This window comes from Dinoponera quadriceps, unplaced genomic scaffold, assembly GCF_001313825.1.
Source record: "Dinoponera quadriceps isolate SergipeBrazil2010 unplaced genomic scaffold, ASM131382v1 scaffold2952, whole genome shotgun sequence".
NCBI lineage: Eukaryota > Metazoa > Arthropoda > Insecta > Hymenoptera > Formicidae > Dinoponera > Dinoponera quadriceps.
Genome location: NW_014557517.1, coordinates 827,940 through 842,103, shown reverse-complemented (window position 1 = coordinate 842,103; position 14,164 = coordinate 827,940). Strand labels below are relative to the sequence as shown.

General features: G+C 43.0%; 2 protein-coding genes across 2 annotated transcripts; both read right to left on the bottom strand.

The window, feature by feature from the left end:
• Positions 1-7: 7 nt before the first annotated feature.
• Positions 8-4,691, bottom strand: LOC106749225 (actin-interacting protein 1). Its single transcript, XM_014628464.1, has 13 exons — positions 4,323-4,691; positions 3,148-3,269; positions 2,968-3,058; positions 2,750-2,897; positions 2,501-2,668; positions 2,261-2,429; positions 2,065-2,193; positions 1,894-1,998; positions 1,503-1,823; positions 1,325-1,444; positions 1,107-1,265; positions 603-753; positions 8-541 (listed from the first exon to the last, which is right to left on the bottom strand). Exons 1-13 carry the CDS (start codon positions 4,333-4,335, stop codon positions 432-434), a joined length of 1,806 nt encoding a protein of 601 aa, XP_014483950.1. The 5' UTR covers positions 4,336-4,691; the 3' UTR covers positions 8-431.
• Positions 4,692-6,266: 1,575 nt separating this feature from the next.
• LOC106749230 (rhythmically expressed gene 5 protein) lies at positions 6,267-13,576 on the bottom strand. Its single transcript, XM_014628475.1, has 4 exons — positions 13,090-13,576; positions 9,561-9,732; positions 9,380-9,475; positions 6,267-8,638 (listed from the first exon to the last, which is right to left on the bottom strand). The coding sequence occupies exons 1-4, from the start codon at positions 13,204-13,206 to the stop codon at positions 8,313-8,315; spliced, it is 711 nt and encodes a 236-aa protein (XP_014483961.1). The 5' UTR covers positions 13,207-13,576; the 3' UTR covers positions 6,267-8,312.
• Between the last annotated feature and the right edge of the window lie 588 nt (positions 13,577-14,164).

The window sequence follows — 14,164 nt, the reverse complement described above, 5'->3', positions numbered from 1 at the left end:
ATAATAACCATCTTACTCCTCGTTAAGTGTACAAACGGTAAAGTAAAAAAAAAAAGAAAAAAAAAGCGTGAAATGTTCCTGAAGACCCTTAGTGTTCGAATTGTTATCGTTTTCTTGTTATTGTTACAACGTTTTAATAAAGATGAATTAGATAACGAAGAAGCAAGCTTTTGTGATTCGTAACGCCGAATGCGACATATTATTTCAACAAGGAAGAACGATTCGTGTAAGTACGGCGTAGGGTTACTTACTTACGCTATGTTAGTGAAAATAATGCAAAAGATTGCAATATAATTTTTTTTTTTTTAATCATATATCAAGGATCGTATTAAAAAATAATATACAATATCCATATAGACTACGAAATAAATAAAATGCTTCCAAAGTTTTCAGTTTCCTTAATAGTGATAATAAATTCTTCAAAAAGTTAATTATATCTTTTGTATACGCCACATTTTAGTGTTGCAGTCCTGGCCGACCGAGATTAGCGTTTCCTCGTCCAACCAGACTAAACGCGTTATTTGGCTCTGCGGATGAGCATCTAAAACGTGAAGTTTCGTTCATTAATTATGTGCCGGGAGTCAGATCTGTTAATTACTTACTTTTGATGATGGTGTGTTTCGCCGGATTCGTCACGCTCCAGATGATAATGGTCGTGTCGAGACTGCCGCTTGCAACCATGTCAGAATTTGGAGACCATGCGACGGAGTTCACTCTCGCGTTATGGAAGCCCCATTCTCGATTGTGTGCAAGCTGCAAGCCGAAGAACGTACATATCAAACTCACATTCATATTTTACCGTACATAATCGTATGTTCATATATAATCGTGCAATCTACATTTATCCAATTTACTCACCCTCTGGTAATCCAATTAGCAGGGAAATAACAAACCAATTAATTTAAAGAAGGAAGCAATGATTTACGCATCGCTCGATGTGTTATTAGTGCATGAAATATATAAATTATGTGGCTGCACATTCATTTATCTTAGGAAGTTTTGTTAATATCGTTGCTATGCCGAGTTTCTTTGTTACATAGCACACAGAGTTAAATTCTGAACTAATCAGACACGAATTATTGATAAATATAAGATTTTTTCTTTACCTTGTATTCCGGTACACCGTACAGTATAACCTTTCTGTTAGCATCACAGGCGACTAGGTATTTATTATCAGGGCTGTACGAGACATCCGTAATAGGGCCCAGGTGTTCTAGTTCAGTCTTTTGAGTTAGCGTACTGTCCGACAGTTCGTAAATATGAACCTGTACGAACAACACATAGTTTAACGATCTCACATCCCTTACGTATGTAAAGTACATACTTTGTTATCCGATGTGCATCCAACGGCCACCTCTCCAGTTTCTTGATTAATCGATACACACGACGGCTCGTGATCGATCGGCACACTGGACAGCTTTTTACCGTTTTGTGTAACTGCAATCTACGAAACATAGACGTGATTTACACGAATGATCGTTGTATTAACACGTATTACCTACCTGCCGAACCGAAGGTACCACGACCATATCCTTGTGTATATCGAGACCTCGTGGTTGTGAGTCCAATTTTACCACGGAAGTCTCCGCGTACGAATTCGTCGCTATATCAACTGATCTCAAGGTGTCATCGATACCGGCGGTATAGAGCAAATTATCCGCGGCCTTCATCCCGTTTATCTGATTACCATGGCCGTGCCCTTGCACACGATCATTCTCCCCTGTCTCCGCGTTCCAATTGGTGATGTAACCGTCGTGAGAACCGGTGTAAATAGTACCTCTATCAGGACTTAGCGTTAGCACCGTTATCGGCTTATTGTGACCCTGTGAAAACGGTAAGCGCATTAAAGAAGGAAATCGAAACGTACTACTAAACCGTAGTACGAGGAATTACTTTTATTATCCTTATAGGCTTCTGAGGATTGTCGACGTCAAGATAATTGATGAAGCCGCTAAGCGACACGGACAGTAAGTGTTCCCCCTGCCACAGACAGCTCACCTGGAATTATTTCAATTTATCGCGTACTATTTTCCCGCGTAAACTCAATATGTCAATTGTACAAACTTGTTGATCATCGACCGTTGCTCCCATGTTAAACTCGGTAATTAAAGTACGCGTCTCGACGTCCCACAGTTTACAAGTCTTGTCTCCCGAAGCAGTTAGTAACTGAGTGCCGTCGGGTTTCCATGCAACCTACAAGACGAAGAATAAACGGCTTTTTATAAATAACTCATTCGCATCGTCACTACGTCATACGTACCCCGTACACTCCACCCTGATGCGCAGGAGGCCCTAATTCTCCCACAAGTTCAGACGTTAGTCCATTATATATGAATACCTTCCCGTCAAATCCACCGGAAGCGAATAGATTCCCGCTTGGCGAGTAGCGTACGGCCTGAACGAAACGAGTATGATCTTGCTTGGTCATCCTGAACAAGTAGATTGTTGTAAAGCCGCGTGAAAATAGAAAACAAACTATGAGATCAATGGATGCGCGTACTTGAACTTGAACGGAGGTCCCTCGAACACGGCGATGGTGTTATCTTCGCTTCCAGTTATTAATCTAAACGGTCTCGCCGGTCTAAAGTCGCACGAGTTAATGGATTTACTCTGACCGGAGATCTCACCCACGGACGTTCCCGTCTCCGCCATGAAGACGTGTCCGAATCTAAACAGAATTATTCACGCGTTAACGATACCTCGCCAATGGTGAGTCTTGCTCATTACGTCACGTTTAAACTAATTCTACTTTTCTCTGCCTTCTCCGACCACAACCATGCGCTGACTATCTGCTGACCAAGCAATGTCTTTGATGGGCCCGCCGATCGAGTGGTATTCATTTTTTAATATATGTTCTTTGTTAACTGTATCCCAGATACGTACTTTACCTGACTGATCTGTAATAAAAACGATAACTATTATGTTGATCACTCCGATGAGATAATCTACAAACATTATCACACGTACCTCCTGAGGCTATATAGAAACCACTGGGAGAATATTTGGCGACATTCACAGGGCAAGAATGTTCTGTATAGACGTCTGCGATCGCTGGATTCTATAAAATTATTCGAAATATCAATCGATACGCCCGAACTATGATTGAGATGATAATGAGAGACATTTCAACGTAGAGCTAAAACTCACATCAATATTTCTAATGATAACGCTGTTGCCATTGGTGTATAAAAAATTCTTTCCCTTAGGATCGCCTCCCAGTACAAGAGGCTGGCCCCTTTGAGTCCTCGGTAACGCGGCAAATATATATTCTATAATGTACAAGACAGAAAAGCAAAATAAGAAGAGGACGCATATTTTTAACAGTTAATAATTATGTGTCAAACAAGAGGAGAAACATTTTTTTTTTTTCAACAGAAAGGGATATAACTTTCCGAGATAAATAATTAAAATTCTAAAATAAAAGGTGGCATAATGGAGTCTATTAATACCGGGAGAGATCAAATGTCACACGAACAACGCATAATACTACATCCTGGTGCTGGAACTAAAATACTCTTCCTTGATACATTGGCATCGGTCCAGTTCCTACTATCTCATATTATTTTAAGCGCTAACAAGCTACGGTACATCCTGCATTTTATAATTTTTCCATCTCTTTTCAGCATTAGTGTAATTGAAAAATTTTCGTAATCGATAAATTACGGATGAATAGGTAAGAAAAATATAAATAAATAACATTTTTAATAAAATAAAGTTAAATAATTTATTTGTACTTTAAGCGATATACATAAATTGGATGCATCATTAATTACGATATTTTTCTCATTAAATGTACATGTTCACGAATTTTCTTTTATCGCACTACCAAGTACTTGGTCTTATCTTATTTGCTCCTCAGATAGGAGTACAACGGCAAATATATTTCTTATCTAAGATCCGATCGAGTTTTGCCAGTCAATGTCATGATTTATCTTTTTAATTACCGTCCTGAGTATATTCGAAAAACGATCTCGACATATATCTCACCCAAGTGAAATATAATTAAAACGCCATATAATTTCCGGTCACCCAGTATGCATGGATTGACATCGGTACCCGCGTCCGGTGTATCACGTCACATAAAGATACGATCCTTGCTCAAGTAACAATTAGAAAAAATGTGAAGTGTAATTTCGTCGGAATGAATAAATAAATACACGAAGAGAAACCTTCAGACCTCGGTCCCGTTGCGTTATAACGGCCTATCTCACCGGAGATAAGCAAACCGGAAAATTGGAAAGAGGGATATCCCGGTGGACAGAGCCGTGTCAGAAATCGTACGGTAGAAGTCGCAAAGACAAGGCAATACGCGCGTTACTTACTTGTCTCATACATCTCGCCGGCGATCGCCTCTCCGTGTCCGACAATAATTAACCGAACGAAGACAAGTCGATGCGACGTCCACGACAGTGTACGGTACGATAGCTCAACGGCAGCACCTCCCACACACTCGCGCTGCAATACTTGTTCCGCCCTTCGCCTTATTTGGTTGAAGCACGAGTCGCGGAGTTGGTAGATCGTTGCGCGCGTAACAGGTGCGGCTCAAGGCAACGTTTCTATCGAGAGATCGAGGAAGGCGTTTTTTCCTCACTGTACTCCCTCCGTGCGGTGGAAGTGCAGCAAAGAAACACGGACGTTCCCGATACAAGCGGGTTAGAATAGCGCCGTAGGTCTAGGTAATCCGTACATCATGCCAGCTTGACCATCCGTCAGAGAAAGAAAGACTATGTCGGGGCGATGTCTGATCTCTTACGCCATCTACATCGGAAACAAGTACAAAAGGCATCGTGTAGCACAAGAGTCCGCTTTCGAATCGATTGATTTATGATATTATGATGTTATGAATATTATGATATTATGAATACTATTCGAATTCGGAGCGAAGTGAAATTTTAATTCGTGATTTCTAAGGAAATAAATGAAGCATGATGATTGGCCTGCGCTCGATCGAGCTCTCGATACACGAATCAATCGTTGCTCCGTTCAAGTCCATTGAAAGCCAAGGAACGAAGCGCGAAGCGTCGGAGCTCGAGAGCCGTCCGGTGTTTCTTGCGATTTCGGCTCGCCGATGGTGAGTTATCGCATGAATTATCATCGAGAGTAACGTCCGTGTGGTACGACATCGTCGAAAACGAATCCTTTTGCGAAACGGAATGCGAATGTAACGGGTTATGGTACGTGGACTTTGAATCGCTACCTTTCGCATCCGCGACTTGTCAACGGACGATCTGAGGCGAGCCATCGCCGAGAATACCGAAAGTACCATAACTTTCGTGCAACTCGAATGTGTCGTTAAATAGTTGCCGAAGGTACACCGTGCAACGGTTAATCGGAAATGTCGAGTGAAGTGCAGTGCGCGTCGGAACTTCGATAATCGCAATCGTCCAATATGGCGGCCAATTGTGGAACGGTCGCGCGGCATTCCTGTCGTATCCAAAATACTATCATAGTCTTTCCGTATTTCCCGCGATCTCGGCTCGCCGAAAATGAGTATCGCGCGATTGCGGTGACGAGACATCGTCAAGGAAAAACTGAAAATACATATCTCGCGGAACGAACCGCGTCGGGAGTGCCGGAAAAAATATCGCGCGTTCGTTGCGGTATGGCGGTTCGAATCAAGTTGCACTTTCCATCCGCCGAAGGTGAGGTGAGGCGCGCGCAAATTGTGCCGAATAAAACGTCTATCAAGTGCAATTCACTACTCATTGCGTGTTGGGATTATCATCATCATTGGAAAATTCGCCGATTGAAGTATTTCGTCACATCAGGATAGTTCGGGCTTCGAGTCGTCATCCTTTCGACCACGGAGGAGACAAGGTAAGAAAAATACAGTTTGCAAACGATAGTGCGCCTACCAAGTTGCATGTTTAATTCGCGAAATCATACACGAGGAGAGCAATTTCTCGGAATACGGAGGAAAATACTGTTGCGATGCGTCGTGACATTTCGGAGGAAAATACGATATCCTAAATGATATGTTTAGTTGGAAATTTCCGATATATTGCTGCACTGAGAAAAAGATTCCTTCAAATTTAATACATTTTATTGCATCCAAACAAATTTCATCATTGGCACGCTCCAAAGAAACTAATATTTTGATCCATAAGTATGATTGTTAGACTTTTCAACGAGTATGTATCTTAAATAAAAAATTTGTTTGAAAGGAAAGATAATTTTCTTATAAAGAAATTATTTCTTTCATCTCACGTATTTATTGTGACCAAATAATATTTCATTTTGTTGAAAGATATTATTTCAAGTGTTCTTTCAAGCGTTAAATAATAGAGCTTTCTTGAATGAGACAATATATAATTTTTACTCAAACAAATAATATTTCGTATATGTTGTTTCTATGAAACAAATTTTAGTCAAATGAATAGAAATACTAAATCTAAGAAAACCTTTTCTCTGTGTATGCATAGGAAGTCGGGCAGTATTAATGCACCGCGAGCCTTCGTGCTCAAGACGTGAGATTTCCTTACCAATTGTCCATTTTCCGAAAGTATGCTGACTTATTTCGCGGTTATCGATCGGGACGCGAGATCGTCAGTATCAACAATATTGTTTTTCTTTTTTTACGTATCGTATAAGTTTCAAGAAACTTCTAACCGGTTGAGTGCGTTCATCAATATTACGCATCGGCTCGATCGGTCCGCATGTTTGTTTATTCAGCTTTCGAAGAGTATGAAAATAACATAGAAAATGTGGTACAACTCTAATGTTTTAATCTGCTCTAACGACATCATTTTATATATATATATTGTGTTTACAACACGCAATACTTATATATACAATATTATGTATTACCGCAAAATATATAAACTAATATTACATCGAAATCGTTAAAACCAAATAATAATGTCGAATTCGTAGCATACTCATACAACGTATACTCTTGTGTAGTCGCATAAAAAAATATACTTCATGTTTCACAATCGACAACGAAATAATAGCTTCTTATCGTAGGACATATTACATATAATAATCCGTGATAAGAACGATCTCGTCCAAGCGAAATTAACACTTATCTCTTTGCGTGCACAATTGCTCAATTCATTGCGTATTTATATTAACGTATATTTATTAGGTATCGCGTTAGTCTTAATTTATCACATTTTCCTATTCGTACGTTAATCTCGCGTCGAATATATATATATATATATATATATATATATATATATATATATATATATAATGATTGTGTTTTATCACACTTTACTAGTTCTACTTATTTCTCATCGACTTAAAATTACAACAACTACGACCGTTGTGTGTCGAATATCTACAGGGCGAAACATATAATTATTAACGACTAATTGCAGTCGTCACGTACTATAATGACTTTCTCTGTCCGATTAATTGTTGTTTGTTGCTTGTTGTGTGCAAACGACAATTCAACGCTCCGGTGTTTATTACTATCCGCAATTTGTAATAATCCGTGCGTATAATTGACACAATTAATTTAGACAATTTACCCGATTAATTTCCGAAAGCAACGGAGAAAAAAATTAATCGAGAACAGATATTCTCATATATAAGTGAGAATATCATAATCTTCTTAGGAGACTTTTAACCTTGATTTGATTGAATTTACATTGATGCAAGTATTACTCGAACTTAATTCAAAAGTAAGAAAATCTTGTGAGAATATTCTTGCTTATATATATATGAGAAGATCTATTCTTAATTTCAGACTAATTTTCTTCCGTGTAAGCTTTGAACCTTAATGCGAAATATTCGACGATTATTCGAGCGTACACCGCGGTATTTAGCAGCGAGGTATACTGGTTCCCTAGTGTGAGGCGCGAAGCCGCGCGCATCAGGTGAAAAATAACGCGTATTCAATTCACGATCGACGTTTTTTCTTCCTTTTCTCAAGGTCTTATCGACGTTTTTCGCGGAAGTTTTGCATGACAATCCCGACGCGATTAAATAAATAGCGAATGAATGAAATTAAATAAGTGGAGAAGCTGAATGATACTCATCATGGTCGGCGATTATTTGCGTTATCGTACGATTGTACATACAGTGTATCCTCCTCGGTTATCCTAAGAATATCTAATTGCCGACCAATCGTCAAGCTTCGCGATCGCCCGTAAATCACGGGCTTTCTGACGAGGTTCACCATTCCTCGCTTCTCGTCATCGACGGCGGCGATAAAACTTATCGTCCGTCTCATCTCCACAGCGTGACTACGCCGTTCATCTTCGCGACATCTCGCCGTGGGATCGCGATGACGGAAAATCCCTGTTGCGAATACACGGTATCTCTCTCACCTATCAGATACACGAGAGACACGGGGGAGGCTCTCATCAGTAGTAACGCTCGATCGCTCTTCTGCCGCCGCGGAAACGCGTCACGTAGGGCTTGCCGATCGGCTCCTTCGCGCCTTTCCCGTAGAACGTGGTGGCCTCGATCTCCTCCACGGACGGCAAGCGGGAGTATCTCAGCTCGTCCGCGTCTTCGTCGCGCGGCAACGGGCGCTTCTGGTCCTCCGGGACGGGCCGGCCGTCCGGATAAACCCGTATCACCATCGGCCCGACCAGATACGGGCCGCTGTGCTGCTCCGAAGAAGGCACGTAGTCGCTGTTGGCCATCGTCTCCTCGCCGAGGCCGTTCGTCTCGCTGCCGCTGCTCGCTGGAAAGATCGAGAAGGTCTCATTAGCAAATGCGTGACCACCTGAAAATTCATGTCGCGAGGGATTATGTAATCGCGATTCCGCGGACGTTGCGTCGCGTACGGGAAGCGAGCGTCCGTCCGAATCTTATTTGTTTGTTGAAATTTCGATAATGGACCCGTCGGTGGTCCTCTCGCGAGTCGTGCTTGTTTACTCCGCGGCCTCCGTATTATGATAATACGTCCGCGCGCCGTGTGCTCTTTCCGGCAGCTAGTCGAATGTCCGGTTTTCGGTACAAGGACTATTCAAGGTGGACGAACGAGGTTGTACAAACATTCCTCGGAGTGCGTCGCCCGAGATACGGCGCTTTTCCTTCGAAAGCTTTGACGTTCGAATCTTCAAAATTGTTCAACACGTTGACTTTACTATCGTTAAGTTGCGTAAAATTCGGCTAATAAAAATATAAATTATATACCATGATGTAATCATCAGTTTGTACGATCAATAGAAATCAATGCGCGGCATTAAACAGTCCCTCCCTCTAATCGGCGAACAGAAATCGCGGGAAAACGTTCGGCTTTCGTCGCGTGTTGATACATCATTAGGGTTTACGACCGTATATATGGGCCACACAGAGAAAATGTGAAAGCCATCGCGCCCGTTAAGCTCGCCAACGACATCGAGAAAAGTTGACCTCCTTTCGCGTTGACATGTCGGACGGGTATCGTCCCGGAATGAAATAACCTCGTGGTTTTACCTACCCGACAAATCGGCCCCGGTGGTGAAGTAGGCTTCGTCGGCCGACTCGTGGCTGATTCGCGACGAGAATCTGCTGCTTCCCACCATGGCGTGCCAAACTGTAACCGAGACAAACGGCCGGAATTCACGCGATGTTTCTTCCCCCCCCGTCCCTCAAATTCTCTTTACGAGAGGCATCCTTACTCATGTCTTTAGCGCCGCGTTGGTAAGGGTCCAACTTGTCGAGGACGTTGTCGTCCATGCCGACGAGGCTCCGTATGCCGGACACCAGCAGGTTCTTGTTGCAGTCCGGCCTCGACGAATCCGCGCAGAACCGTGCCACTTGTTTGCTGAACAGCTCGTACAGGTGACTCATCTGAAAGGCGCGGACTGTTTAGAGACGAAACGCTCTCTTCGTGGCTCTCCTCGTTCGCGACAGCCCCGTTGAGAACGCTCGCGAACCGGTGAAACGTGTAGGGACTGATGGCAGTCATATGCGCGACGCGATCCTCCGGCGAGTTACGCTTTTCGCCAGAATGTAACCGCGCGAACGAGATCGCACCGCCGCGCACAGATGGATTCCTCCGATGACGCGCGTGTTCGATCTGAGAATTTCTAACGACGTTCCCCGTACATCATCATCGGTGATTCTCTTTCGCGAATTTCTTCTGTTACCGTAAGACACCGTTTCGACACTCTTGGCACGTGGATAGGTGTTCGCGGAGGACAAACCTCCCGATGCTTTTGACGCACGTACGTTTTATGCTGTTGCGACAAAATCGGTCGGTCGTCCACTGCGTGGACAACGGAACGATTTGTTGAGAATACCGGGAAGAAAAGGTTACTACGTTCGAATGAAGTAAACTTAATCCAAATAAAAAAAACTACTCCAATATTTCTCAGCAAATATTCACTTACGAACGTAGGAATTTTTTTATCAGTGCACTACTTTCGCAGGATTATTTCGCTGAATCTACAAATTATCTTGCTGTGAGAACAAATTAATATCCCAAAGACCGGCAATGAGAATTTAAGGCGTAAAACTTAAGCTTTAAGCAATAAGAAATTGATCAATCACGTGAGCAAAATGTGAGAAGAACAATCGATTGGTCAATTTTTTACCGCTTGAGGCGCAAAAAACTTAAGGCTTAAAAGAGTCTTACGCCTTGAATTTTCATGGTAGACACTGCTCAAGGATAAACTCACTCGGCAGATTTTTTCTATCCAGGCAACAAAATTGTTTCTACTGTACGAATAATTCGCTATTCCCGGTTATGACCGACTAAATTTTACAGCCGTCGAATATGCAGTAATAACGACGTAGTTTTGCCCGTGTAGTTACGTGAGAGAGAAGGGGAAGTCGAGCGGGAAAAGGAATTTTTTGCGATGCTTCGTGTGCGATTAATATCGCTGGTTGGATATCTCGTCGGATATAACGGACGTTCCTCCTCCGTGGTGTCGAATTATCGTCCCGTTTGTTCTCACCGCGATTCCGGAAATTAGGAGAAAGCGGAGGCGAGCGAGACTGCCGACGAATTAGCGCGGAAAGACAATGACCATATGTTGTGGTTACGCGAGTGGACTTACACGCACTTTGAAGCGGCGATACTTGTACCGCGCGTTTTTGTCCATCGTGCATCCCCCCCCGGCTAACTTTGCACGTGGGAAAAGAAAAACCTCACGCTCGTTCTTCGCAGTCCGTGTCTCAAGGATACTCGTTTCCAGAACAATCTTTCGATTTCTTTCCCGTGTCCAAGTATCGAGCAGCTTACAGGAAACTCTTAATTCGCACACACGCGCGTGTAATATTTCGAGAGAAAAGTACGTCCTGTTATTTCCAGCTCGACTTGTTCCTCAGACCGCAGCGCCGAGAAACCGATTCCAGATACGCTACGGTGCTCTTGAACTTCAAGACTCGGCTCTTACGTGCGATCGCTTTTACTCGCTTCGAGTATTACATGTATACGTTTAATCCGTGTAGCTGCGCGAAGTGCGCGTAGTAGTGTTGCCTGCGCGTGCAGCCTTGACCAAGAGCACGGAGAACACCTGCCCTCCCGGTGGATCAAAACGAGTCAGTCGGCGTTTGCTAATTAAACTTCACACGATTCCTGTTTTTAATTATAAAATCCAGACGAGGCAAAATATCGAGATTAGATATGACGTTAAAAAAAAAGACAAGCATCACTCGCGAGAGCTTTCTATTAATGCATTTTGATCAGCGTGATTCTGCACGTCAGAGCAACGTCGCGCGTTTCCGTGTTGAAATTTCATAAATTCGACGAAGCGTCGCTTCTCAATATCGTATCGAGAATAAATTCAATCATCTTTCCCTCCCCCACCTCGTGAGACGCGCGGTCGTTGCCGCGCGATTATCGTGTCACGGCGAAACAATTAACAGTCGCCGCAATTATCCCCGATCGCTGCTGCGTGTAATCGCGGTGATCGCGCGCGATTTTTCTAGCCGTCCGTCCGTAATTTACAACGGATGATATTCCGCTAAAGATACGCGACGGGAGGGTTGCGAGGCAAATGGGTGTCGACGTCCTGCTATTGATCGATAACAATCCGAGATCTAATGCGAAGCTTCCGATTTCCACGACTATAGCCCCGCGAAATTATCTGCACGATCGAAAGGCTGCATTCGGCGATAAAAATATCGCAGCAACGATATCGAAAATTTTTTCGAAACGACAATTTCTTCAGCCTTTTTTGGGCGACTTCGCGCATCTTCAAGTAGGCGGCCGTCCTCGAAATCGCGCCCGAACGTCGATATCGTTACGATCGTTTCTACGAAATGCACGCAAGAAATACAAATTGATTGCAACTCAACCGAGCACGGCACGTGCTTCGGATACAACGCGCGCAACGAACTCGCTCGGTGAAAGTCCGCCTCACGAAGAGAGATGTTTGTAATATCTCGTGTTCGCGTTCACGCGAGATCAACGAGTGAGATTTAGCGGCCACGAATGTCGAAGGCCACGAATAAAAACCGAAAACGCATCTTCTCTTTCACGCACATCGCCTCTTCCGCGTTTCCATACGATTTTCTCGTGCTTTCCACACGTTTTTTGTCTCAGAAAACTTGGAGAAAACGCTGTCTCTGGCGTGATTTCTGGCGAGAACGACCGAAAGTCGTGAAATTGAAGCGCGCGTGTACAAGACGAATCTGTGTGAAAAATATTTTAGTGCTGGATTCTTTGACGAGGTCAATAAGATGCACAGAGAAAAAGGTTTCTTTAGATTTAGTATCTCTGTCTATTTGACTAAAATTTGTTTCACAGAAATAACATATACGAAATATTATTTGTTTGAGTAAAAATTGTATTGTTTCATTCAAGAAAACTTTACTATTTAATAGAAAGAATGCTATTACTTAAATGAATATCTTTTAACCAAAGAATAAAATATAAAAATGATATAATAATAAAATATTATTTGGTTACAATAAATATATTTAAAATGAAAGAAATAATTTCTTTATAAGAAAATTATCTTTCGTTTTAAACAAATTTTTTATTTAAGACAAAGATACATATGCGTTGAAAAGTCGTGCTTATTAATCGAAACATTAGTTTCATTAGAGCGTGCCAATGATGAAGTTTGTTTGGATGCGATAAAATTGATCAAATCTTCGAAGAAATCTCTTTCTCAGTGTGGAAACTGACGAATCTTTTGATATCGACCTACATATCGCAAAATGATCGCAGAGGACTTTGCGGCCGGCGGTACTCACTTTCTCATCTCTTGAGAGAAATTCCCACATCGGTATCGCCGAGCCGGTGACTCGCATCGTCATGCAGCCGAGCAGAATACAGGTGGAGACCCTCAGAATTAAAGTTCTACCGGCCATCGTGCTCTTTTCTCCTCTCCTTATCTTTTCACACGACTTCACTCCGCTTTGCTGTTATTTCACACGCGTGCAGCTGTCGTTGTCACCAAACAACAACGAGAATTGGTCGCGCGCGAGTCCGTGGCGATCGATCGCCTAGTAAGCACTGAGCCTCGATCTCGTTCGCCGCTTCGTTTTATGTTCGCTTGCACGCCGATGACGACTACCACGAAGCGTCGGAGTGTCGTCCCCACTATCGGCCGTCCGCTACCATCCGGGTTTCTTGTAACGTCAGTACGAGGAGGAGCAGAGTCCATGGATCCGGAACGTATTTACACGCTCTAGGAAATCGCCGGCGCGACACAAGTATGCAGAAAGCGCAAAAAAGAGGCTCCTTAATTTTATTCGGCGCCGCGGAGCCGAAATTCCTCGCGCGCAAAATAAACGCCCGGGGAAAGTCCGCCGGCTTTTCTGTCATAATGTAGAGTGAGATGCATGAAAGAGGAGACGTTCATTATCGCGTCGCGGATTCGCCTCGTTAAATATATTATCTTTTATATACCGTCCCTCGGTATTTCTTATACGCAGCAAGCGCAGGCATGCGAATTCCTTTTTCGCTACAAATTCTTGGCTCCGATTTCGTAGCGACTTTTCGCCGACGTCACGAAAATGTCAAGGCTTCAATGATATCCGGATAATTAACAATTGAAAATGAGACACCTCTGGCAAATTTTAATTCTCCATAAATCTAAATCTCGCGAGAAGACGAATCACGCTTGATCTCGGGTGAATTTCGACTACGAAAAAAAAAATATTCCGAATGGAAGAGTGAGAAAACAGTTCCTTCGAGGGCCGGTTAGGTAATCCAATTCAAGGTGGTGCGCCTGCTCCAAGATTTGCCTGAAAAAGGGCTCGACCTTGGTCCGGCCGGTTCTTCTACCTCATCATGCTCTTAGATCGCATTCCCCAACGTGGCTCA

What these genes read in the sequence shown, in the direction of transcription:
- LOC106749230 (XM_014628475.1), bottom strand. Translation starts at nt 13,206, where the DNA reads ATGGCCGGTAGAACTTTAATTCTGAGGGTCTCCACCTGTATTCTGCTC. An exon ending in TTCTCTCAAGAGATGAGAAA is followed by an intron (nt 9,733 to 13,089) that starts GTGAGTACCGCC and finishes CGCGCCTTTCAG; the next exon opens with ATGAGTCACCTGTACGAGCT. An exon ending in CACCGGGGCCGATTTGTCGG is followed by an intron (nt 8,639 to 9,379) that starts GTAGGTAAAACC and finishes CGATCTTTCCAG; the next exon opens with CGAGCAGCGGCAGCGAGACG.
- LOC106749225 (XM_014628464.1), bottom strand. An exon ending in TTTCTATATAGCCTCAGGAG is followed by an intron (nt 2,898 to 2,967) that starts GTACGTGTGATA and finishes TTTTTATTACAG; the next exon opens with ATCAGTCAGGTAAAGTACGT. An exon ending in GGACCTCCGTTCAAGTTCAA is followed by an intron (nt 2,430 to 2,500) that starts GTACGCGCATCC and finishes CTACTTGTTCAG; the next exon opens with GATGACCAAGCAAGATCATA.